The 19,481-nt window shown below is 34.2% G+C and overlaps 1 protein-coding gene, 1 long non-coding RNA gene and 3 other non-coding genes across 5 annotated transcripts; 3 read left to right on the forward strand and 2 right to left on the reverse strand.

Annotated features, from left to right (window-relative positions):
- Positions 1-1,131: 1,131 nt before the first annotated feature.
- On the reverse strand, positions 1,132-1,225 carry LOC114713190 (small nucleolar RNA snoR118). Its single transcript, XR_003737310.1, has one exon. It is a non-coding gene; the product is annotated as a small nucleolar RNA snoR118 (small nucleolar RNA).
- Positions 1,226-1,346: 121 nt separating this feature from the next.
- Positions 1,347-1,420, reverse strand: LOC114713188 (small nucleolar RNA R66). The gene has a single exon (XR_003737309.1). It is a non-coding gene; the product is annotated as a small nucleolar RNA R66 (small nucleolar RNA).
- A 7,419-nt stretch (positions 1,421-8,839) lies between these two features.
- Positions 8,840-9,035, forward strand: LOC114713186 (U2 spliceosomal RNA). Its single transcript, XR_003737307.1, has one exon. It is a non-coding gene; the product is annotated as a U2 spliceosomal RNA (small nuclear RNA).
- A 3,666-nt stretch (positions 9,036-12,701) lies between these two features.
- On the forward strand, positions 12,702-13,343 carry LOC114713143 (calcium-binding protein CP1-like). The gene has a single exon (XM_028897733.1). It carries the CDS (start codon positions 12,702-12,704, stop codon positions 13,341-13,343), a length of 642 nt encoding a protein of 213 aa, XP_028753566.1.
- A 2,300-nt stretch (positions 13,344-15,643) lies between these two features.
- Positions 15,644-17,173, forward strand: LOC114713117 (uncharacterized). Its single transcript, XR_003737302.1, has 2 exons — positions 15,644-15,736; positions 16,813-17,173. It is a non-coding gene; the product is annotated as an uncharacterized LOC114713117 (long non-coding RNA).
- The last annotated feature ends 2,308 nt before the right edge of the window (positions 17,174-19,481 follow it).

Here is a 19,481-nt window from a genome sequence, read left to right on the forward strand (position 1 = left end):
TTGTCTTGTTTAGAAACAAAAGTGAAAAAGTAATAGTACAGGAGAATAATGAAAATGAAACAACAAGTGAGAAGAAGAAGAAAAGAGAACATGACGAAGAAGAAAAAGAAGAAGTGAAGAGTAATGAAGCGTAAGGCATGAAGAGAAGGAATTCACGTATAATATATATAAAGGCATAGCTGTAGCCTCACGGGATTCTCGCATGCTATGTTAGAGATGTTTATAGAGCATGCATAATTGGTTGGTCTTGCACGCATAATTGGTTGGTTTTGCATGCATAATTGGCAGAAATTCAGACGCATAATTGGTTGGTTTTGCATGCATAATTGGTAGAAATTCAGACGCATGGTTTAGCACGCATAATTAGCAGCAATTCAGACGTATGGGGTGAATAAGAAAAAGTGAAATCGTTCACATTAAGAACGATTTCTGAAATCGTTCACGTTAAGAACGACTTGCGTATAATTTGAAAATCATTCTTGCCAAGAACAATTTTAAATGTAGCATATTAATAAATAATTTTAAAAGTACAGTATTTTGATAAAAAGTTTTACTGTTTATCATATTTCAGTAAAAAAACCACATTTTTTTATTTGTTTGATATAAATAAATTCATTATCTTGTTACCAAGACTCAGATTAAAAAATTTATTAATAGACAACCCAACATTTGCTTGCTTCTTTCCTGTACCTTGCTTCTTTCCTTCACCTTGGATCTTCTTCTTCTATTTTTTTTTTTTTGTCGTTTATGGACTTGTTAATGTTTAGTATTAATTTATTCTATTTTTAGTTGTTTGATATGAATAAATTTCTATTTTATCAAGTACTGAAAATATTTGAATACATATTTTCGCGTCATTCAGATCTATATCTTCGTCCGGCCTGAGAAGAAAAACTGAGTTCTTGAACTGATTGAGGCTCTATTTCTGTGCTTTCCTGATTGGAATATCTAAAACACTTGAAAAGAACTTAAGAATTTTTAAGTATATACGTAAATTCTGACCATATCCCTCATTCAAATGAGTTCTCATTCTATTACGATAACGATCCTGTTTAAATCCAAATGAAGGCTTCAGAAATTTTCAAATTATTATAACTATTAGACTTGAAATCCGAGAAGCTCCAGAGAAATAAGTCAGACATAGCTTTCTAGGCTAGCAATGTGCATCAATTATGCACCTAATTTGCTTAGATGCTCAGAGCCCAGTGCTTATTTCATCATCCAAATCCATTCCAAATTCTCCAGGAAAAACTCGAAAACAGATTTAGTTATAAAACCTTAAAACTATTCTATTTGTAAAAACAGATTTAAAATGAGAATGAGAAATATAACGACGAAGAAAGAGGATCCTCAGCGATAATGCTTATAGTTGTCATCAAACAAGATGATCAGGTCTCAAAGATTCCATGCCATCACGGGATCGCAACAGAAAGATGATGAAATTAGGAGCGATGGAAATCCCTAATTCTAAGCAAGTATTGATCTCTTACAAATGAACACAATCAAAACCAGACGAAGCAGATTCAGATCGAGAGAAACTCGACGAAATTTGAAGAGAATGATCGAGGAACAGAAATAGATATGGCAGGGCGTTATTCACTGCACCTGGAGATGAATACAAAGGCGAAGTGACTCAACTTCCCTGCACTACGATTTATGCCTCCTCTTCTCTCACTGAGGGATTAAACCTTCAATCCATCGCCGTCGAATCAAAGGCATCCCTTCGTAGAGGCAAGAACGAGAAAAATTGCACAGAAACATACAGAAATTTTGAGATTCTTCTACAGAGAGGCGTTTTTCAGTCGCATGGCTTTTCTCAGAAGTCAGAATATATAGGGGAGGGTGTTTTTGAATTAGGGTTTGCAGCTTCCGAAATGCCTAAAACATCCTTCGTGTGGTCTCATAATTACTTTTATATCCGTTCCGTGACTTCCTAACAATCTTTCATTGGGCTTGGCCCATAGGAAAGCCCAAAATATCAATTTGTTTTTCTAAACTGTTCATTATGCCCAATAAGACAGGGGACAGTTTTTCTTTGACGAACAATGATTCAAGGATAACTTCCTCTAAATCAATGATCCTTCACCTGTAAGAAGAGCTTCATCAATTACTTCCTCCTGTCAAATTTATGAGCTTTGGATTTTAAAATAGCTGTAGTAATTTATAAGCTTCAATTTGTCTTTCTCTTAATATTTAGGGTAAAAGGGCACCCAGCACCCCAATCTTTTTTTTTTTAGAAGCACCCACCACTCCAATCTTTTTTTCAGTGCAATTTTACCTATTATATATTTTTTTTAGTGCAATTTAACCCAATTCCAACATATCCCCTAATGTCTATTAAGAAAATTTCTTTTTTTTATAAGTCCACATCAGCACGCATAAGAAGGTGAAAATTGATAGATAATACAAAGAAGGGAAAAAAACAAACCGAGCTCGTGTGCACCAGAACCCCACCTGTTTGTGCGATTGGGAACACTAGCATCTGGTGAAGGAGAAGGCAACAAATTCGTGCGAGAAAAATCATCTTGATTTGGAAAGGTAACAACTTTACTTTTGTTTTCCTTGTATGGTCCCACATTTGAAATTGGGTTTGCTGAAAGGGGTTTTATGATCAGAAAATGACGGGAGATGCGAACCTAGGAGATGATGTGGAGTTGGACGAAGATGATATGACGTGGGACGAAGATAATGTGGCGTTCGATGTGTTAGTTGCCGAAGATGATGTGAGAAGACCAAAGACCAAAGACCAAATGTGATTATTGTTTGGCTACGAAGTTAGTTTTGTTTAAGATCAAATGTCATTCTCGAATATATACTTGAGAAGACCAGTTCTCCAATATATATTCGAGAAGACTAGTTCTCTAATATATATTCAAGAGTTGGAGCCCATTCTCGATGTTTGGCTAACAGGTTCAAGTGCTTGCTAAGGTCAATTTTACCTTAGCAATGGAGATTTTTTATTCACTGTCTTCCTCGCAACTTTCACTGCTGGAATTTGCAATTCGTTTAGGGTTCCAATACTTGCAAAGTCAAATTGCTCCTCTAAAACAAAAGAGACAAAGTATACAAGAAAGCAAAAGTAAAATTTCAAAGTAAGGTTGTTAGTTTTCCAAATCAAGACAACTTTCCTTGCACGAATTTGTTGCCTTCTCCTTTACTAGATGCTAGTGTTCCCAATCGCACAAACAGGTGGGGTTCTGGTGCTTGCAAAGTGGGCGCACGAGCTTGGTTTGTTTTTTCCCTTCTTTGTATTATCTGTCAATTTTAATCCTCTTAACCGTGTTGATGTGGACTTATAAAAAAATTTTCTTAAGAGACGTTAGGGGGTCCGTTAGAATTAGGTTAAATTGCACTAAAAAAAATAGATGGTGGGTAAAATTGCACTGAAAAAAAGATTGGAGTGGTGGGTGCTCATGAAAAAAAAAGATTGGGGTGCTGGATGCCTCTTTACGCTAATATTTAACATATTTTTTTAATTTACTTTTAATTATTTATTCTTTCTCTTTTATCATACTTTTTCCTATCACATCTTCCAACACATTCTCTTTTATTCTTTTTCTCATTTATTATATGGGTATATTTAAAAATAAAAGTATATTTCTAACCTACTTATTACTTTTAACTAATTTTAACTAATAATTTAATATACATGAATTACTTATTTAAAACTTATAATGAAAACAAAAGAAAGTATAAACACCAACATGAATATCTCTTCAACCATCCCCTCACTCGCACAATGAATAAATGTGCTTTCTAAAAGCATATTGCTTATTCGTCTTGTGTGGATTGAATGTGTCATGTGAGCATCATTATCAATCATAAAATACGTAAAGATTACTTTTTTTTTTAAGGCTTCATGTAATATATTTTTCATTCTTTTCGTTTCTCTCGACTGGCCTATTCACTGAAAACAGCACAGCGCAACACAATAATGAGGATGGGGCTTCTTTTTTCCTTTCATAATTACAACGTCATTTAATAAAAGAATTATAAGATTGCTAGCTACTTCATATATGATAGAAAATAATGGGGACTTGCTGTAAAAAATCAGGTAAACCAACATGACGACATCTCTGGTTATTCATGAAATATATTCTGAATAAACTTTTTTCTGTTCAGTCCTTGTTGAAACTGACTGTGTTAAGCTTTTCCAGTTTTCGAATTAAAATACATCCTTATATATCGATCATCATGAAGAATCGAGCTGAAAATATATTATTGATGTATTCTGCAAAGTTTCATGGAGTGGGCTGGGATCGTCGTCACCGATCAAGACATCGACGATATGATCGCCCTTGGTGGCGGTGACCGAAACGATGGCTGAGCTTGGATGGTTTCATTGGGTTATTACGTGGTCTTGGATCTTGATGTCGTCGTCGACGACTAAGCGTTATGTCTTTTTCGATCACCGTCTTTTACTACACTAAAGTATTGTGTTTAAACTTGTGCGTTGTTTATCTTCGTTAGCTGGATCCCAACTTTCTTGATGTATGTAAAGCTGAGTTTGTTGGACGAGTTGAGGAACTTGTTCACATATTTTTTATATATGCCTTTGGAGCTCTTTACAAAGCAACAAATCAAACTTAAAATTACAACGAACTGGCGTGACGAAGAGTTACAGCTCTTTGATGCATCAACAGATTTTTCAGTTTACTGTCGGATTATCATCATAGCTCAGCGAATCATGTTTATTGCGATCTCAGAGTTATCCCATCAAATGCTAAAATATAGTGGACTTGGAATAATTCGGAAGTCCCACATCGCCCACAATTTGACAAATATAGTGTATATTAAACGGCTGAAATGCTACCTCGATTGCCGAGCTGGGTGACGCTAGCTTGTAACTCATGTGAGGGCAATAAGATGATGGGCTACAGCTTCGGCTTTCCCAGGTTGGGCTGACTGCTGCATTATGCTGGCCTGCCCACTCCAAGTGGAGAGTTGGCTCATGGGACTTGAGCGAAAGCTCGGGTCTCGTTTGCCTTAAACCAGAGGGCAATGCGTGAGGCTGGTTTCACAGAGCAGCGAGAACCTCTGGCTCTCAACAGTGGAGGGATAACAGGTTGCTGCGTAGTCAGCCCATTATGGCCTGGTCACCTTATCTGCCTACACCATCATCTTTTTTCCCCCTTCACTGTATGACTTTTTTTTTTTTTAGTTTTGAAATTTCATTCTGATGGGGAGATATAGGGGGTGTTTGGCAAAACCAAAACCTAGGTTTCAGAATCACTTTTCCGCAAAACGAGATAATCTCCTCCATATATTTACTTCGTAATCCGTAAAAGCACTTCTGAAACCATGGTTTGGTTTCTATCCAAACACCCCCATAATGTTATTTTAGACATTACGTTAATTCCCGTGGCCCGTCGTTTCTTTCCAAAAGCTAACTGGCCATTTCAACTTCATTAATCCATTACTAAAAGTTTTTAGCAAACAGACTTGTTCGAAGAATTGTCTCCTCAGAATATATTTCTGGTTTGTTTTATGAGTTGGTTCTGGTAGTTGCAATTGGGTTGAAGGAGTATTGCTTGTTTTCTTATTAGAGTCGTTTTTTAATTTAGCATTATGGATTTGAGTATCATCCCTAAAGAATATAGCAGAGCAACTCATCCTTTCATACAAGAGACACAGAGAGTGACTGATTTGAAATTATCTCTGCAAGGAGACTTTTAGAGCCTGTTTGGTTTGAGGGGAGAGAAGCGTAGGGAAGGGTGGGAATGTCTCAATCTTATCATATTTAGTTTGACTAAAAAAAAAAGAGAGAAAAATATTTAATGATCTTTTACTTAGTTAAATAAAGGAAGGGAAAATATAGTAATAATTAATTTATCATTTTATCTTTGCATATTAATTTATACTTTTATATATATTATATAAATTAATTTACATCTTAATTCAAATTACATAATTAGATGAAAATTTATTCTATCATGTTAATTTACATCTTAATATGTGTATAAAAAACTGATATATTAATATTTTTAAATTTCTAAAGCCTCCACTGCTTTCATTTCGTTCTCGTCTTCCTTGAAAAATAAATCAGACATGGCTTCTCTTCCCATGCTAATATATATTTATTAAAAAGAAACAGATTCATTATCCACGCAAGACCAGGACAAAGAAATTTCATAAACTGTTGAGCATCACCACGTTTCCGAAAAAAATTGACGACGAAGGCATTTAGTTAATAAATTAAACTTATAAAAATTAACGTTTTCTTTATCAATGTAATGATTTCTCTAAACTTTTATCAAGGCGTCCAGAAATCCTTCCAGATCCATTCTGGTTTCTTAATTGAACATCTTAGAACAACCAAACATCTCAGCAAAATGCGGGTGAGGATTATGATTAGAGCCGGTAATATGGGCCAACCCGCCGATTATGGGTTGGCCCGTGGCGGGTTTGAAGCTTGGTGGGCTGGGCTTTTTAGGACCGCTTTCTGACGGGCTGAAATTTTTTCAACCCGGCCCACGAGGGTGGATTGGCGGGTTAGGCCCGCCAACCCGCCAAATTTTGTTTTTTTTTTTTTTAACTTTTTTTTTAAATAAAACCTACTCAAAGTCTCAAATTCCTAACTACCTAAAATAAAACATACAAATAGAAATTATCATAAATAAAACATGGAACCCATCCAAAGTTCCAAGTTTCAAGTTTCAAATATATCAAAATATTAAACATATGATTAAATGAACATGATATGTCCTTAATAATTTAACAAACATCTCAAATTAAAACATAAATCCAAATTAACACTACCACAAAGTCACAAACACAATGTCACTACACAAATCACTATCAAGTACTCCTCCGGTCCTTATTATAAGACCCAATTTGACTTTTTATTTGGTCCTAATTATAAGACCCAATCCATTTTCTCTCTTATATTTATGCATTTTTTTTCCAAAATAATCCTTCTAATAATGATAGTTTTAGCCAATATACTTAATTAGCAAGGATATTTTAGGAATAACAATACTTATTTATTATAAATAACCAACTTAACTTACTTCCTTAATCTCTTCAAATAAGTCAATTGGGTCTTATAATTAGGACCGGAGGAGTATCAACTATCAAGTGCTCAATCATCACTCATGAGCTAGGGCAAAGGCGCAAAGCAAAGACAAAGAGCAGAGAGCTTGGGGCTTGGGGCTTGGGGCTTGGGGCTTGGGAGTTGGGACTGGCCGAGGGCGACTAGGAGGCTGGGTCTAGGAGAGTTGGGAGTCTGGAAGGAGTGCAACACGCAAGCAAAATGTGAAAATGGGACCGTGTTGGTGTTGCCATGTTAGACTATTGGACATGGACTGCTCACTGTTGTACTGTGGACTAGGCTAAGAGTGTAGAGATTAAGAGGCAAAGGGAAAAATTTGCCAAAAAAAAAAATATGGTTAAACGGGTTGGCCCACCAACCCTGTGGGTTAGCCCGCTGCGGGTTTGAATTTGGCGGTTATGGGCTCAAAACTTCCATTTTAAAACGGTCCTAATTTTTATCAACCCAACCCGCTACTTGTTGGCGGGTTGGTGGGTTGAGCCCGCGGGCTCAACTCATATTACCGGCTCTAATTATGATAGGCCAATATCGGATGGGCATCAAGGGAATGGGTGGATTTGATTTTCTTTATTTTAATCTGAGGACATTATTAGAATATTACATAAATCATAATGGCAAAGTAGTCAATATATTTGGTTTCCTTCTAAAAAAAACTCCAATTTAAGAGGAAGCCAAAATGTGAATGAGAGAGAGGGGAAGGGGAAAATTTTGGCTCCCCTTCTTTTCAACATTTCTAACCAAACAAAATGAGGGGTTCATTTTCCCTCTTATCTCCCATAATCTCTCTTTCGACCCGACACTCTTAAAATTATTGTGAAGCACTTCACACTTGAATTTTATTTCCAAAATTACAGCAGAATGCAGAGAAAAGTAGGTGGCAGAACAAAAGGAGGGCAGACAAAACCAGGTGGCACAACAAAAGGATTTGGGTACAAACAGGCAGGCATGGATCATGATCGGCATGACCAAATCCTGCTCTACTTATAGCTGAGAGATCACTGAACGTACCAAATATTCATCGTCCTTTGCCCTACTTTCTTAATGGCAAAACCCAGCTTCTGTCCTTTTCTCTCTCAAATTTTAGCCTTAGTTGCCTAACTGCCTACTCCGTCTTCTTTTTAAATCAGATCTTGGAACTCTTTTCAGAATGAACTTCCTTTTCCCCAGTTTCGTTTATGTAATGGCAGCCAATACGCAAATTAATAACAAATGGGTTGTTGGTCTTCCATTCCGGGTGAGGTGATTTATTGTGTTTCAATGATTTTAGTTACTTAGCTTGTGCGCGTGTTTGCTGATATGGTGATATACATATATGATGTTATTTTATACCTGTGATCCATCATTTGTTTCAAAATTCGTGCACCCAAGTGAGATATGGCTTGAGTTAAAATCTAAAAAGGATGGAGTAATGTGACCGCAATTCATGGGTAATGCAATATATTGCCAAGGACGCTTCATAATAAAACGTACTTGTTCAGTTGTTTGGTCTAAGTTCACCTGTTTACAGCACAGGTTTTTTTTTACCCAATCATAAAAGAACAAAATCAAAATTACAAATAGAAAAAGGGAGCACAGGTTCAAAGCATTAAAATTAAAACAGAGAATCAAATCCATTATTTATCTTGAACCGACTCTTTCTCTGCACAATCAGTACGGCTGCTGCGAATGAAAGCTTTTGTCCTGGACTCCTAGTCTAGAAAGTCTAGAACTTAGTCCCACATCGGGAAGCGACGCTTTGAGCACAGCGGAGAGCAGATATAAAAGCCAAACGACCCACCCTCACAAAGCATACCTTTCTCGGCCTTTTGGCTAAGATCAAGTGTAGTATCTGTTCTTATCAGTTTAATATCTGATACGTGGGCCATCGGCCCACATGATATTAAATTAATTTTTTGAGGGGGAGGGCCCACCTCAGTAGCTTGCTACTGGGGCCCTTGCGTGTCGCCCGTGCGTTGCACTGCTGCGCGGGCCTGGCGCACCCCACCAAGTCTAGTTTAAGCTTCCTATCTTGTGAGCCACGGGGGTATAATGTTTTCTACATCATTTTAAATTTAAATTTAAATCTTAAATGTAATTTTTTTAGTAATAAAAATAATAAAAACAAAGAATATATTTATTAAAACGAAAAATTAATTGACATATATGAATGATTTAAATTCAATTCGAACCTTTATGGTTTCATAGTCATGTCGTATTTCCGAAAATAAAAGTTGTTTATAAGCCTGTTTGAATCCCACGAATTATTGGGTGCTTGATTAAATGAGAGAACTTTTGGCTTTTTTACCCACATGCTATAAACAGTAAAAGCAATTACCAAAAATAAAATTTTTTTACCAAAATGCTGCAGGAGAAATCGTTCACGGTGAGAACGATTTTGGATTTGCAAAGAAATTGTTCAGCACAGGATGAATTTGCCTTTCATGTGGTTTGACGTTTATTTTTTTATTAAAATAAAAAATTGAAATCAGTTGCCTCAATGAACGATTTTAGCTTCACCTCTGACACCTATTTTCACTACTATTTCCCACATTTTTCCTCCGCCTCTACCCTTCTTATCATCTATTCTCCACCTTTTTTTTAAAATCATTTTCCTTCATTTTTTTTTGGGTTATTAATTAATTCTCAGAAAAACGCTCCCCCTCATCCTCTTCTCCGTAAAATAATTTTATTTTGATGAACCATTTCATATTTATTTTCATCCCCACTTGTACAACGCATGATCCATATAAGAATTATACAATAATAATTAGGAAGGTTTATGCAACATATGTTTTAATTTTAAAATAAGTCAATATATTTTTTTAAAATAAAAGGGATGTTTTTGTAAATATGAATGGCTGGAAAATAGGAATGATTCCTCCTGCAGCATTTTGGCAAAATTTTTTGATCTTATAGCATCTTGGTAATTACTTTTACTGTTTATAACATGTGGGCAAAAAAGCCGAGAACTTTTTATTTGAAATTACCGTCAACCACGCCTTTTGCCTTCACTTATATTTTTCTGAAATAAACATGCATGCAATTTCGTGGCACACGCGCCCTCTCAAATAATACTAAGAGAAAATTGCAAATAAAGACCTTTTAATATATAAAATAGTAATGAGAGACCCTAAATTTGAAAAATAGCTGGAAAGGATCGGGTCCCAAATTACAAATACAAAATCTTGGTTAAAAGACAAAAACGTCCTTCTGCTTTTCATATCATGTTGCCATATCCATCTCTCTCAATTTCTTTTGTGATCTCTATTTTCATATGCTCCATCCTCACAAATTCACCTTCTAAAACTTTAATTGCATTCACCATCTCTCTCACTAGATTCCTCTCTCTTTCTCTCTCTCACCCACAATGATAAAGATGATGAGGCTCGTTATTAATCACCTGGAAGTTGCTTTTTGTTAAAAACAAAAACCCAATATCCATTCAATGCTTCTCATAATTTTGATTATGAGCTGTGGGCAGTAACTAAAGGACACAATTCATTTAATCGATCGCGAGTAATAGTATGCCACCTAATGATATTAGGAACTAGGATCGATCGTCACAAACCCACCTTCTATGGATAGCTAAAAAGTAGGAACTATTATATAAGATCAACTAATGATATTTAAGCTGAATGGAAATGGTACGCCACCTATTTAGTATTTGAATGTAAATTGATTGGGAGCAACATTGTGATAAAATAAGAAGGCAAATTAGTCTTGATGTCATTTTGATTCTCATTATAACTTTGTGCCCACCATATGGATGCTCCAGATTGAACCTCAATCTTCACAACATATATATAGCAACGTTGTAGAGCTATTTAATTCTCATTTTAACAGAAAAATTTAAAATTATACGAAAACCTTATCAGAACATGTCATTGGCCTAATTGAACTTGTCATGAATCCTATATCAGAAGTGCTTGCTGTCAAATAAATCTGCAAATTCTCATTTTAACAAAAAAATTTAAAATTGTATGAAAACCTTATCGGAACTTATCATTGGCCTTACTTAACTTGTCATTGACATAATAAAACTTGTCATGAATCCTATATCAAAAGTGCTTGCTGTCAAAGAAATCTGTAAATTCTCATTTCAACAGAAAAATTTAAAGTTGTACAAAAATCTTATCGAAACTTGTCATTGGTCTAACTGAAATTGTCATGAATCTTATATCAGAATGCTTGTTGTAAAAGAAATATGCAAGTTCTCATTTCAACAGAGAAATTTAAAGTTGTACGAAAACTTTATCGGAACTTGTCATTGGCCTTATCTAACTTGTCATTGGCTTAATTGAAATTGTCATGAATCCTATATTAGAAGTGCTTGCTGTCAAAGAAATCTGTAAATTCTCATTTCAACAGAGAAATTTAAAATTGTACAGAAACCTTATCAGAACTTGTTATTGGCCTTACCTAACTTATCATTGGCCTAACTGAAATTGTCATGAATCCTATATCAGAAATGCTTGCTGTCAAAGAAATCTGTAAATTCTCATTTCAACAGAGAAATTTAAAATTGTACAGAAGTCTTATCAGAACTTATCATTGGCCTTACTTAACTTATCATTGACTTAATGGTGGACACAAAGTTATAATGAGAATCAAAATGACATCAAGACTAATCTCCCTTCTTATTTCATCACAATGTTTTTCCCAATCAATTTGCATTCAAATACTAAATAGGTGGCATACCATTTCTATTCAGCTTAAATATCATTAGTTGATCTTATATAATAGTTCCTACTTCTCAGCTATCCATAGAAGGTGGGCTTGTGACGATAGATCCTAATTCCTAATATCATTAGGTGGCGTACTATTACTCGTGATCGATTAAATGAATTGTGTCCTTTAGTTACTGCTCACAGCTCATAATCAAAGTTATGAGAAGTATTGAATGGATATTAGGTTTTTGTTTTTAACGAAAAGCAACTTCCAGGTAATTAATAACGAGCCTCATCGTCTTCATCATTGTGGGTGAGAGAGAGAAAGAGAGAGGAATCTAGTGTGAGAGATGGTGAATGCAATTAAAGTTTTAAAAGATGGATTTGTGAGGATGGAACAAATAAAAATAGAGATCACAAAAGAAATTGAAAGAGATAGATATGGGAACATGATATGAAAAGCATAAGGACGTTTTTGTCTTTTAACCGAGATTTTGTATTTGCAATTTGGGATCCAGTCCTTTCCAGTTATTTTTCAAATTTGGGGTCTCTCATTGCTATTTTATATATTAGAGGATATTTATCTGCAATTTTTCCTAATACTAATAATAATAGTGTAAAATAGGGGAAATAAATCCTGAAGTTAGCAGGACAGTGTCCAGGGTCCCCACCTAACAAGATGAAATGATGTCACTCTCGTAATAAAATTTCATAATCATCTTTAAATCGTGCCCAAAAATAAAATAATTGTGTAATAATTTTCAATAAATGATTGAGATTAGGAATTCAGGTCTGGAGAAAAAGCAGCACTCAATAACAGTGATATTCATGCTGTATAAATAGTTAATCACAGACCCAATCTTTCAACTTTCCAATTTTTCCCTAATTTTCATTGATAATTTTTATTATAATGTCAAAAATTACCGTTTTCAATATATATATATTTATTAAAATAATCGTACTATACACATGAGAATCTCTGTACAATAAATAATTCCAAAAACATGTCGGTATTGTGGACCCCATTCTCTTCGAAGTCATTGGACCTATCGGCCCTATTATACTCAGCCCATCTCCTTCTTCTCTCTGCTCACTCTCTCTCTCTCGTTTTTAAGGAACACACGCGAACACTTTCCATGGGTCCATCCGGTCGGAATCTCCGCCCTGACTGTGCTTCCTCCTCTTCCTCCGCCGCCACCAACTCACCTTTGCGACCAGCATTCGATGTACTTGACGTTGATTGTGATGGAAAAATAAGCTACGACGATCTTCACTCGTTCTACAACAGGTTTTGCCACCATGACGCCCAAAAACGCGACGTAATAGGGTCGATGATCACGGTGGCGGACACCAACGGAGACGGGTTTGTGGAGTACGAAGATTTCGAGCGCGTGTTGGAAATGGGAGGCGGTGGAAAAGCCGCATGGGATGGTGGATTGATGATGAAGGAAGTGTTCAGAGTGATGGACAAGCACGACGGCGACGGCAAGCTTGGCCACAAAGATCTGAAAAGTTTCCTGGAATGGGCTGGGATCGCCGTCACCGATCAAGACATCGACGATATGATCGCACTTGGCGGCGGTAACCGAAACGACGGTGTGAGCTTGGATGGTTTCATTGGGATACTAGGTGGCCTTGCATCTTGATGTCGTCGTCGTCGTCAACGATTAAAGATATGTTTGGATGAGTAGTGGGCAAAAACTTTTGTTGTAACTTCAGTGTAATACGGTGTATGTTTGGACAGGTATTTATAAAAAATTAGTTGAAAAAATTAAAAATTATTTAGATGATTAAATAGAAAAGTGAGTCAGTTATAAAATGATTGAAAAAAACATAAATTTTATTAAATAGTAATGTTTGATATTTTATATTTTTAATATAATGATAGTTAAAAAAATATTTAAAATTATTATGATAAAATAAAAATATTTGTTTCTGAGAAAAGTTTAAAAACATATTGTAGATAATTAATTAAATATATATAATGGATAAATATGAGAATTAAAAATTGTTTTAATTTGTGTTAAAAATAATGTACTATTTTTAATCCTTGATATTCAACCCATAATTAATTTGAAAAAGTTAAGAAAGTTATTAAATTATCTAATTATAACATATATAATATGATCTATCTAAAATATTCATGTGAATCATTATATTTTACACTAATTTATGAATGAGACAAATTATTTAAAAAAACTATAAATATAAATATTTTAAAACAATAACTCAATGTATAGTTCTCTTTGCTTTGTCTTAATTTTATGTCTTTTATCTTTTTACTTCTATTTGTATCTTTTCCTTTCCCATTAGAGAATTGTGAGGGGCCACGCAAGAAACACGTGGGACTGCAAACTTTCACTATTCATATCCTCATTCAGTAGTTTGGAATACACTGTTCTTTGTCATTTTCCTCAATTGGAGGACCGCGACTGAAGCAAGAAAAAAGAGTGGGGAGGTGAGAGCTTCTGGTCATCTTCTTCTTTATAAGGTGAGTTTGATGGGCTGTCCAAAGATGTTAGCAATGGGGACTAGTTCATGCTACTGAACCTTCTTCAAGTGCGAGTTAGAGAAAGAGATGAGAGAAAGAGGCCACCAAGTTAATTTGATTCTTCTTCAAGTTCGACAAGTTTGAAAGAACAGAAAGAGAAGGGCAAATCTAGATAAATAAATATAAGTAACGGTAGATTGGCTTTTACAACTACCTAACGTTATCTAAAAGTTTAAAAATAACTTTCATTAGCATTGGAATGCAACTGGTTTTTGGAACAAAAGTTGGTTGAGCTAAAAGCTCATCCAAACAATCAATAATACCTAAATAAGTTCTAATCCTCAATTTCACAAATTTTAAGACACTTTTGCAGTTTCTAATGACAATCCAAACACGCCCTAAGTGTCATGTCTTTTCCAATCGCTGTCTATCAATGAGAAAATCAAAATGATGAGGTGGAAGATGTTCACAATAATGAACTGTTTGAAAGTAATGCAAATTGTAATTTGAAGTAACCTGAATTGACAAAACACCACACGTAATGTAATATATATCAAAGTATGTGGGCTGCACGCGTGCATATCTTGTACCATCTCCCAACACAAGAAAATTAACTAGATAATAATATTTAATTTAATTTTAAATATAAGATTCGTTATAAAAATAAAAGAAAAGTAAAGAAGAAGATTAGAGAAGTAGAAAGAAGAATTCCATTTGGGATACCGAATACATAATATATACTCTCTATTTATAGGTATAGTTTTATATTTTTAACAGAAATCTACAGATTATATAATAATAAAAGATAATTATATAATATAAAGATATTAGAGATGATAAGAAATAATAAAAAATACTACATCCAATCCTAATTATAAGAGCTAGTTGACTAATTTGAGGAGATTAAGGAAAGAAGTTAAGTTAGTTATTTGTAATAAATAGATGTTGTCTTTTCAAAAATATCCTTGCTGATCAAGTGTATTGGTTAAAACTACTATTGTTAGAAGGACTAACTTGAAAAAAATACATAAATATGATAGACAAAGTGGATTGGGATCTTATATTAAGGATCAAAATAAAAGTCAAACAAGGTCTTATATTAAGGACCGAAGGTAGTATATAGACATGCACGAAGATATTATTATATTCATAACAAAATTCTAATTTACTATGTTTATGTATTTATCTATTTTTTTAAAATAGTTTCTATTGAGATTACATGCGCTAAAGGTTCCATAAAAAAAAATTCTTGTCTACAATTGAAGCACTTACTCATTTATGCTCCGGCCTAGCCAATTAGAATATAACAAATCACAACATTTTAATCTTAGCTGACTGCCAGGTCATCTTTAATTATTAAGCAATTAAGATTTCAATTAAAATAATAATTATAAGAAAAACTCAGGGATATCAATCTGCATCAGAAAATTCCCATCGAAGAACCCTAACCTCTACATTCGAGATTCAACGACGTTTGCCCTCTTCCTAGTGACCTGAGACGAAACTTGAGCTCTTAAGGCTGGAGGTCTCTTCGTGAGTTTGCGGTGGGTAAGTTGCAATTTTTGTTTTCCTTTTTCTTTTATTTTTGATCGAATAAGAGGCTATTTATCCTCATCTTCCTCTCCCTGGCAACCGTCTTGCAATTAGAGACGATGTTTAAGCCCTGAAGGCTGAAGGTTCTTGACGAACCCTTCTTATCGTGTTTTGCTTCGATTTGTGGCTGGTAAGCTGTGATTTGTAGATACAAGTGAGTAATGAAATCATGTTTGAAACCCAAAACCCTAACTTAAAATCAATATTCAAAGATTTTAATAACACTTTTACAGTCATTGTGTCTTCAAATCAGAAGTATGAACCATGGAAGTATTTTAGAATTCCTACCTAGAGTGTTACAACCACTAGAGCCTCTATCGAAAAAATCATTTCACTAAGATTCTTGAAGTTTCACTGAAATAAGATGTTTGTTATTTGACTTAATTGATAATGAACTGAGCTACGATAAGAAAAATCCTACCTATCATCAAGGCATTTGATTTGATTTATTTATCATTTTTCCAAGTACTTGCTTGCATTTTGGCGGTCCAAAATGCTCTGGAATATTTGAGGATTATTGGGGCCTTGAACCAATATCATTGTTTATAACTTTGTATCTTCTACAAGGCGTCTTTATGGCTGGTGAGTTTAACTATACTTATAATTTCAGTTGCCTTGTTTTGTTTATGTGAAATCATTTTACTTGTAATGGTTACTGTTTTTGCAAGAATTTCTATTCAACCCGCACACCTGGATTGTTTTTCATGTACTTCAGGCACATAAATTCCTCTTGCATTTGAAAATACGAAGTGGGTTCTTCCAAAATATTATATGATGTGGTTGTTAAGACTGGCGATAATGTTTTTCCAAAATTTTGTGATGTTTATTCTGTTTCTAACTCTTCACAGAATTTTTAGGCCTAAATTCCATTTGAGTAAATTGTCTATGTAGATTATAAAGAAACTTGCCTAGTGTCTGTATGGTTGTCTGGCTTGATAGTCCTTGCTTTTTCATTGTAATTGACAATTAGTGTTAAACCTTCTTTTTTTAACCTCATCAAAATGTGGCATTGGCATTATGGTCTCGTGTAGGTATGAAATTTCAGGGGAAGAGAATTATACAACATGGCATGCTGGGTAGGTGAGAGGAGGACGTGGCCTTGCTGAAATCTTTCAGTACACGAGGCATAATAGGTAACAATGTGATTTTGACATGGAAAGCTTTTGAGAATTGAAGGGGATGATGACTTTAGTTTGACTTCAATGGGCTTGGTGCTGACTAAGTGACTAGCTAGTTTGTTGGCATAGTTTGCTGTATAGGCTGCTACTATTTAGTATATGTAACTTGCTGTCCAGAAATGTTTTATGCAATGTTGCAATTGAATGTTTGTTAATTTGGTGTTGTAACATGACAGTTGATTGTTTCAATGGAATGCCTTTGATTTGGTGTTTAGATAGTTGATTCTTCTTCTAGATATAGTTATGCCAAGATTCATAACAAAGAGTTCTAAAAACTGTACAAAAATTCTAGTCGTGTCAAATCTGGAGAGCAAAGCAACATTTCAATTAATTGAATTAACTTTGTTACGTTACAAAATACTACATATGATCAACCATACAATGATCTTGATGGACCAGAACCATGCAATACAGTATTTGCGAAGCAAAACCAACCAAACACGCAGAGTCACGTTCATCCCTAATAAAATAATGAAAACACTAAATCAATCCTTCACTCCTAACTACTATAGCAGCTAAGCAGAAGCCTTGACCCATTTAAGTTATTTTTCTCTCTCCATCTCGTCCCTTAATCTTGCCCAAAGTTTGCTTAATTGAAATCTTAATTGCTTAATAATTAGAGATGACCTGGCAGCCAGCTAGGATTAAAATGTTGTGACTTGTTATATTCTGATTGACCAGAGTACAAATAAGGTGATGCTCTAGTAGTATGCAAGAATTTCTCTCCATCAAAAGTCAATTGTAATACACATAATTAGCAATGATATTTTAGAAAAGATAATGTATATTTATTATAAGCAACTAATTATATAATTTCTTTAAAATTCATAAATTAGTTATTTAGTTGTTATAGTAAATACTAGAGGCAGTATATTATACTCCCTCCATCCCTTTTTATAAGCAACATTGAAACTCATCACGTAGATCAAAATGTTAGTTAAAATTAGTTAAAGACAATAAATGCATAAAAATTAGAAGTTCTTTCTCTAAATGCCCTTATTTATGGTGGGAGAGCATAAGAGAGAGAATAAGAAAATTATTATAATAAAGAGAATTATCAAAGAGAGAGAATATGTGATGGAGAGATAATGGTTTGGAAAATGAGATAATAAATATATTGACTATTAATGTAATAAGTTATTAATGAGGACAAAATGGGGAATTTGCTATAAAAGTTTAAGATAATTTGCAAATGTTGCTTATATTTAAGAACAAGAGATAGATAGTAGTTGTTGCTTATAAAAAACTTCACTGGTAGGAAAAAGCTAAATATAAGTCATGGTCTTTAATGATTTTTTTTTTTAAATTTTACTCTTTTCAATTCTTCTTAAAAGAGATGAAGATGGGAGAGTTGAGAATGATTTGTAAACTAAAAGAGAGAAAAAATTTTAATAAGGTAAATTTGAAAAATTTATCAATATAATACATTTCTCGATATATGAGAATAAATTACAAATGATTTATAATAACAATTAGAATAATATTTATATAAATATCATTACAATCAATTAACGAGAAACAAGAAAACAACATCGGTTAGTTTAGTATTCGAGCTGTTAGAGTAGAAATATGATATGAATGTGAAAGATATAACAATTAACCAAATACGGATATTTCTTGATCAACATAATAATTTGCCAACATTTCAATGGAAATAGAATGAGAGAGATAATAAAAAAGTATATATTTACACGTTACATCATTTTTTATTTTTAACTAATATTTTTAAATAGAACAGTACTTTATATTTTTAGTTAAATAACATAAACATGGCATTTTAATTTTTTAAAAAATGATTATCCCTTATATAATGCACCGATCGTACTTGCAGTTATATAAATATAACAATTTAACTCCAACAAATTGGAAAGAAGAAAAAACGACTCTAGAATTCCCCCCCCCCCCTTTTCACTCCATTATAAGTATTCAAGAATGTTTTTACAATAATGCGACCGAGTTTTCCCAAACCCCATGTCCTTCCGAAAATAGGTCTGTTTCTTTGTTTTTTTTGGATACAGATGGAAAATAGGTCTGTTTCGCAGGGCGTTGAGGGGCTTAAAAATTACTTATTTCAGCCCACAACCATGTTTGGTATTTCAGCATTGTTTGGTTGGGCTTTTGACCCATCCTACTTATAGGATAAAAGTACAAAAAGCTACTTATAATTTATTAAAAGCTACTTATGAGCCCATCCTACTTGTCACTTACTTTTTGAGGAAATTGCAAATAAAGACCCCCAACATATAAAATAGCAATCAGGGATCCTGAATTTGAGAAATTGCTCACAAGGACCCGGTCTCAATTTACAATTATGAAATCATGACCAAATTAACAAAATACCCCTCTTTAATTTTTTTTAAAAAAAGAACACCACTACCTCGCTGGAGCTCCGCCACCCCGGCTACCAGCCGCCGGAGCTCCGGCGACGGCGGCCTTCCTTTGTTTTTTTTTTTTGAAACTGTTTTTTTTGTTTAAATTGGGGGAAGATCCCCCCAACCTCATGCTTCCCAAAATTAAGAATG

Source organism: Neltuma alba, unplaced genomic scaffold, assembly GCF_004799145.2.
Source record: "Neltuma alba isolate B1F8T4 unplaced genomic scaffold, ASM479914v2 tig00011419_pilon, whole genome shotgun sequence".
Taxonomy (NCBI): Eukaryota; Viridiplantae; Streptophyta; class Magnoliopsida; order Fabales; family Fabaceae; genus Neltuma; species Neltuma alba.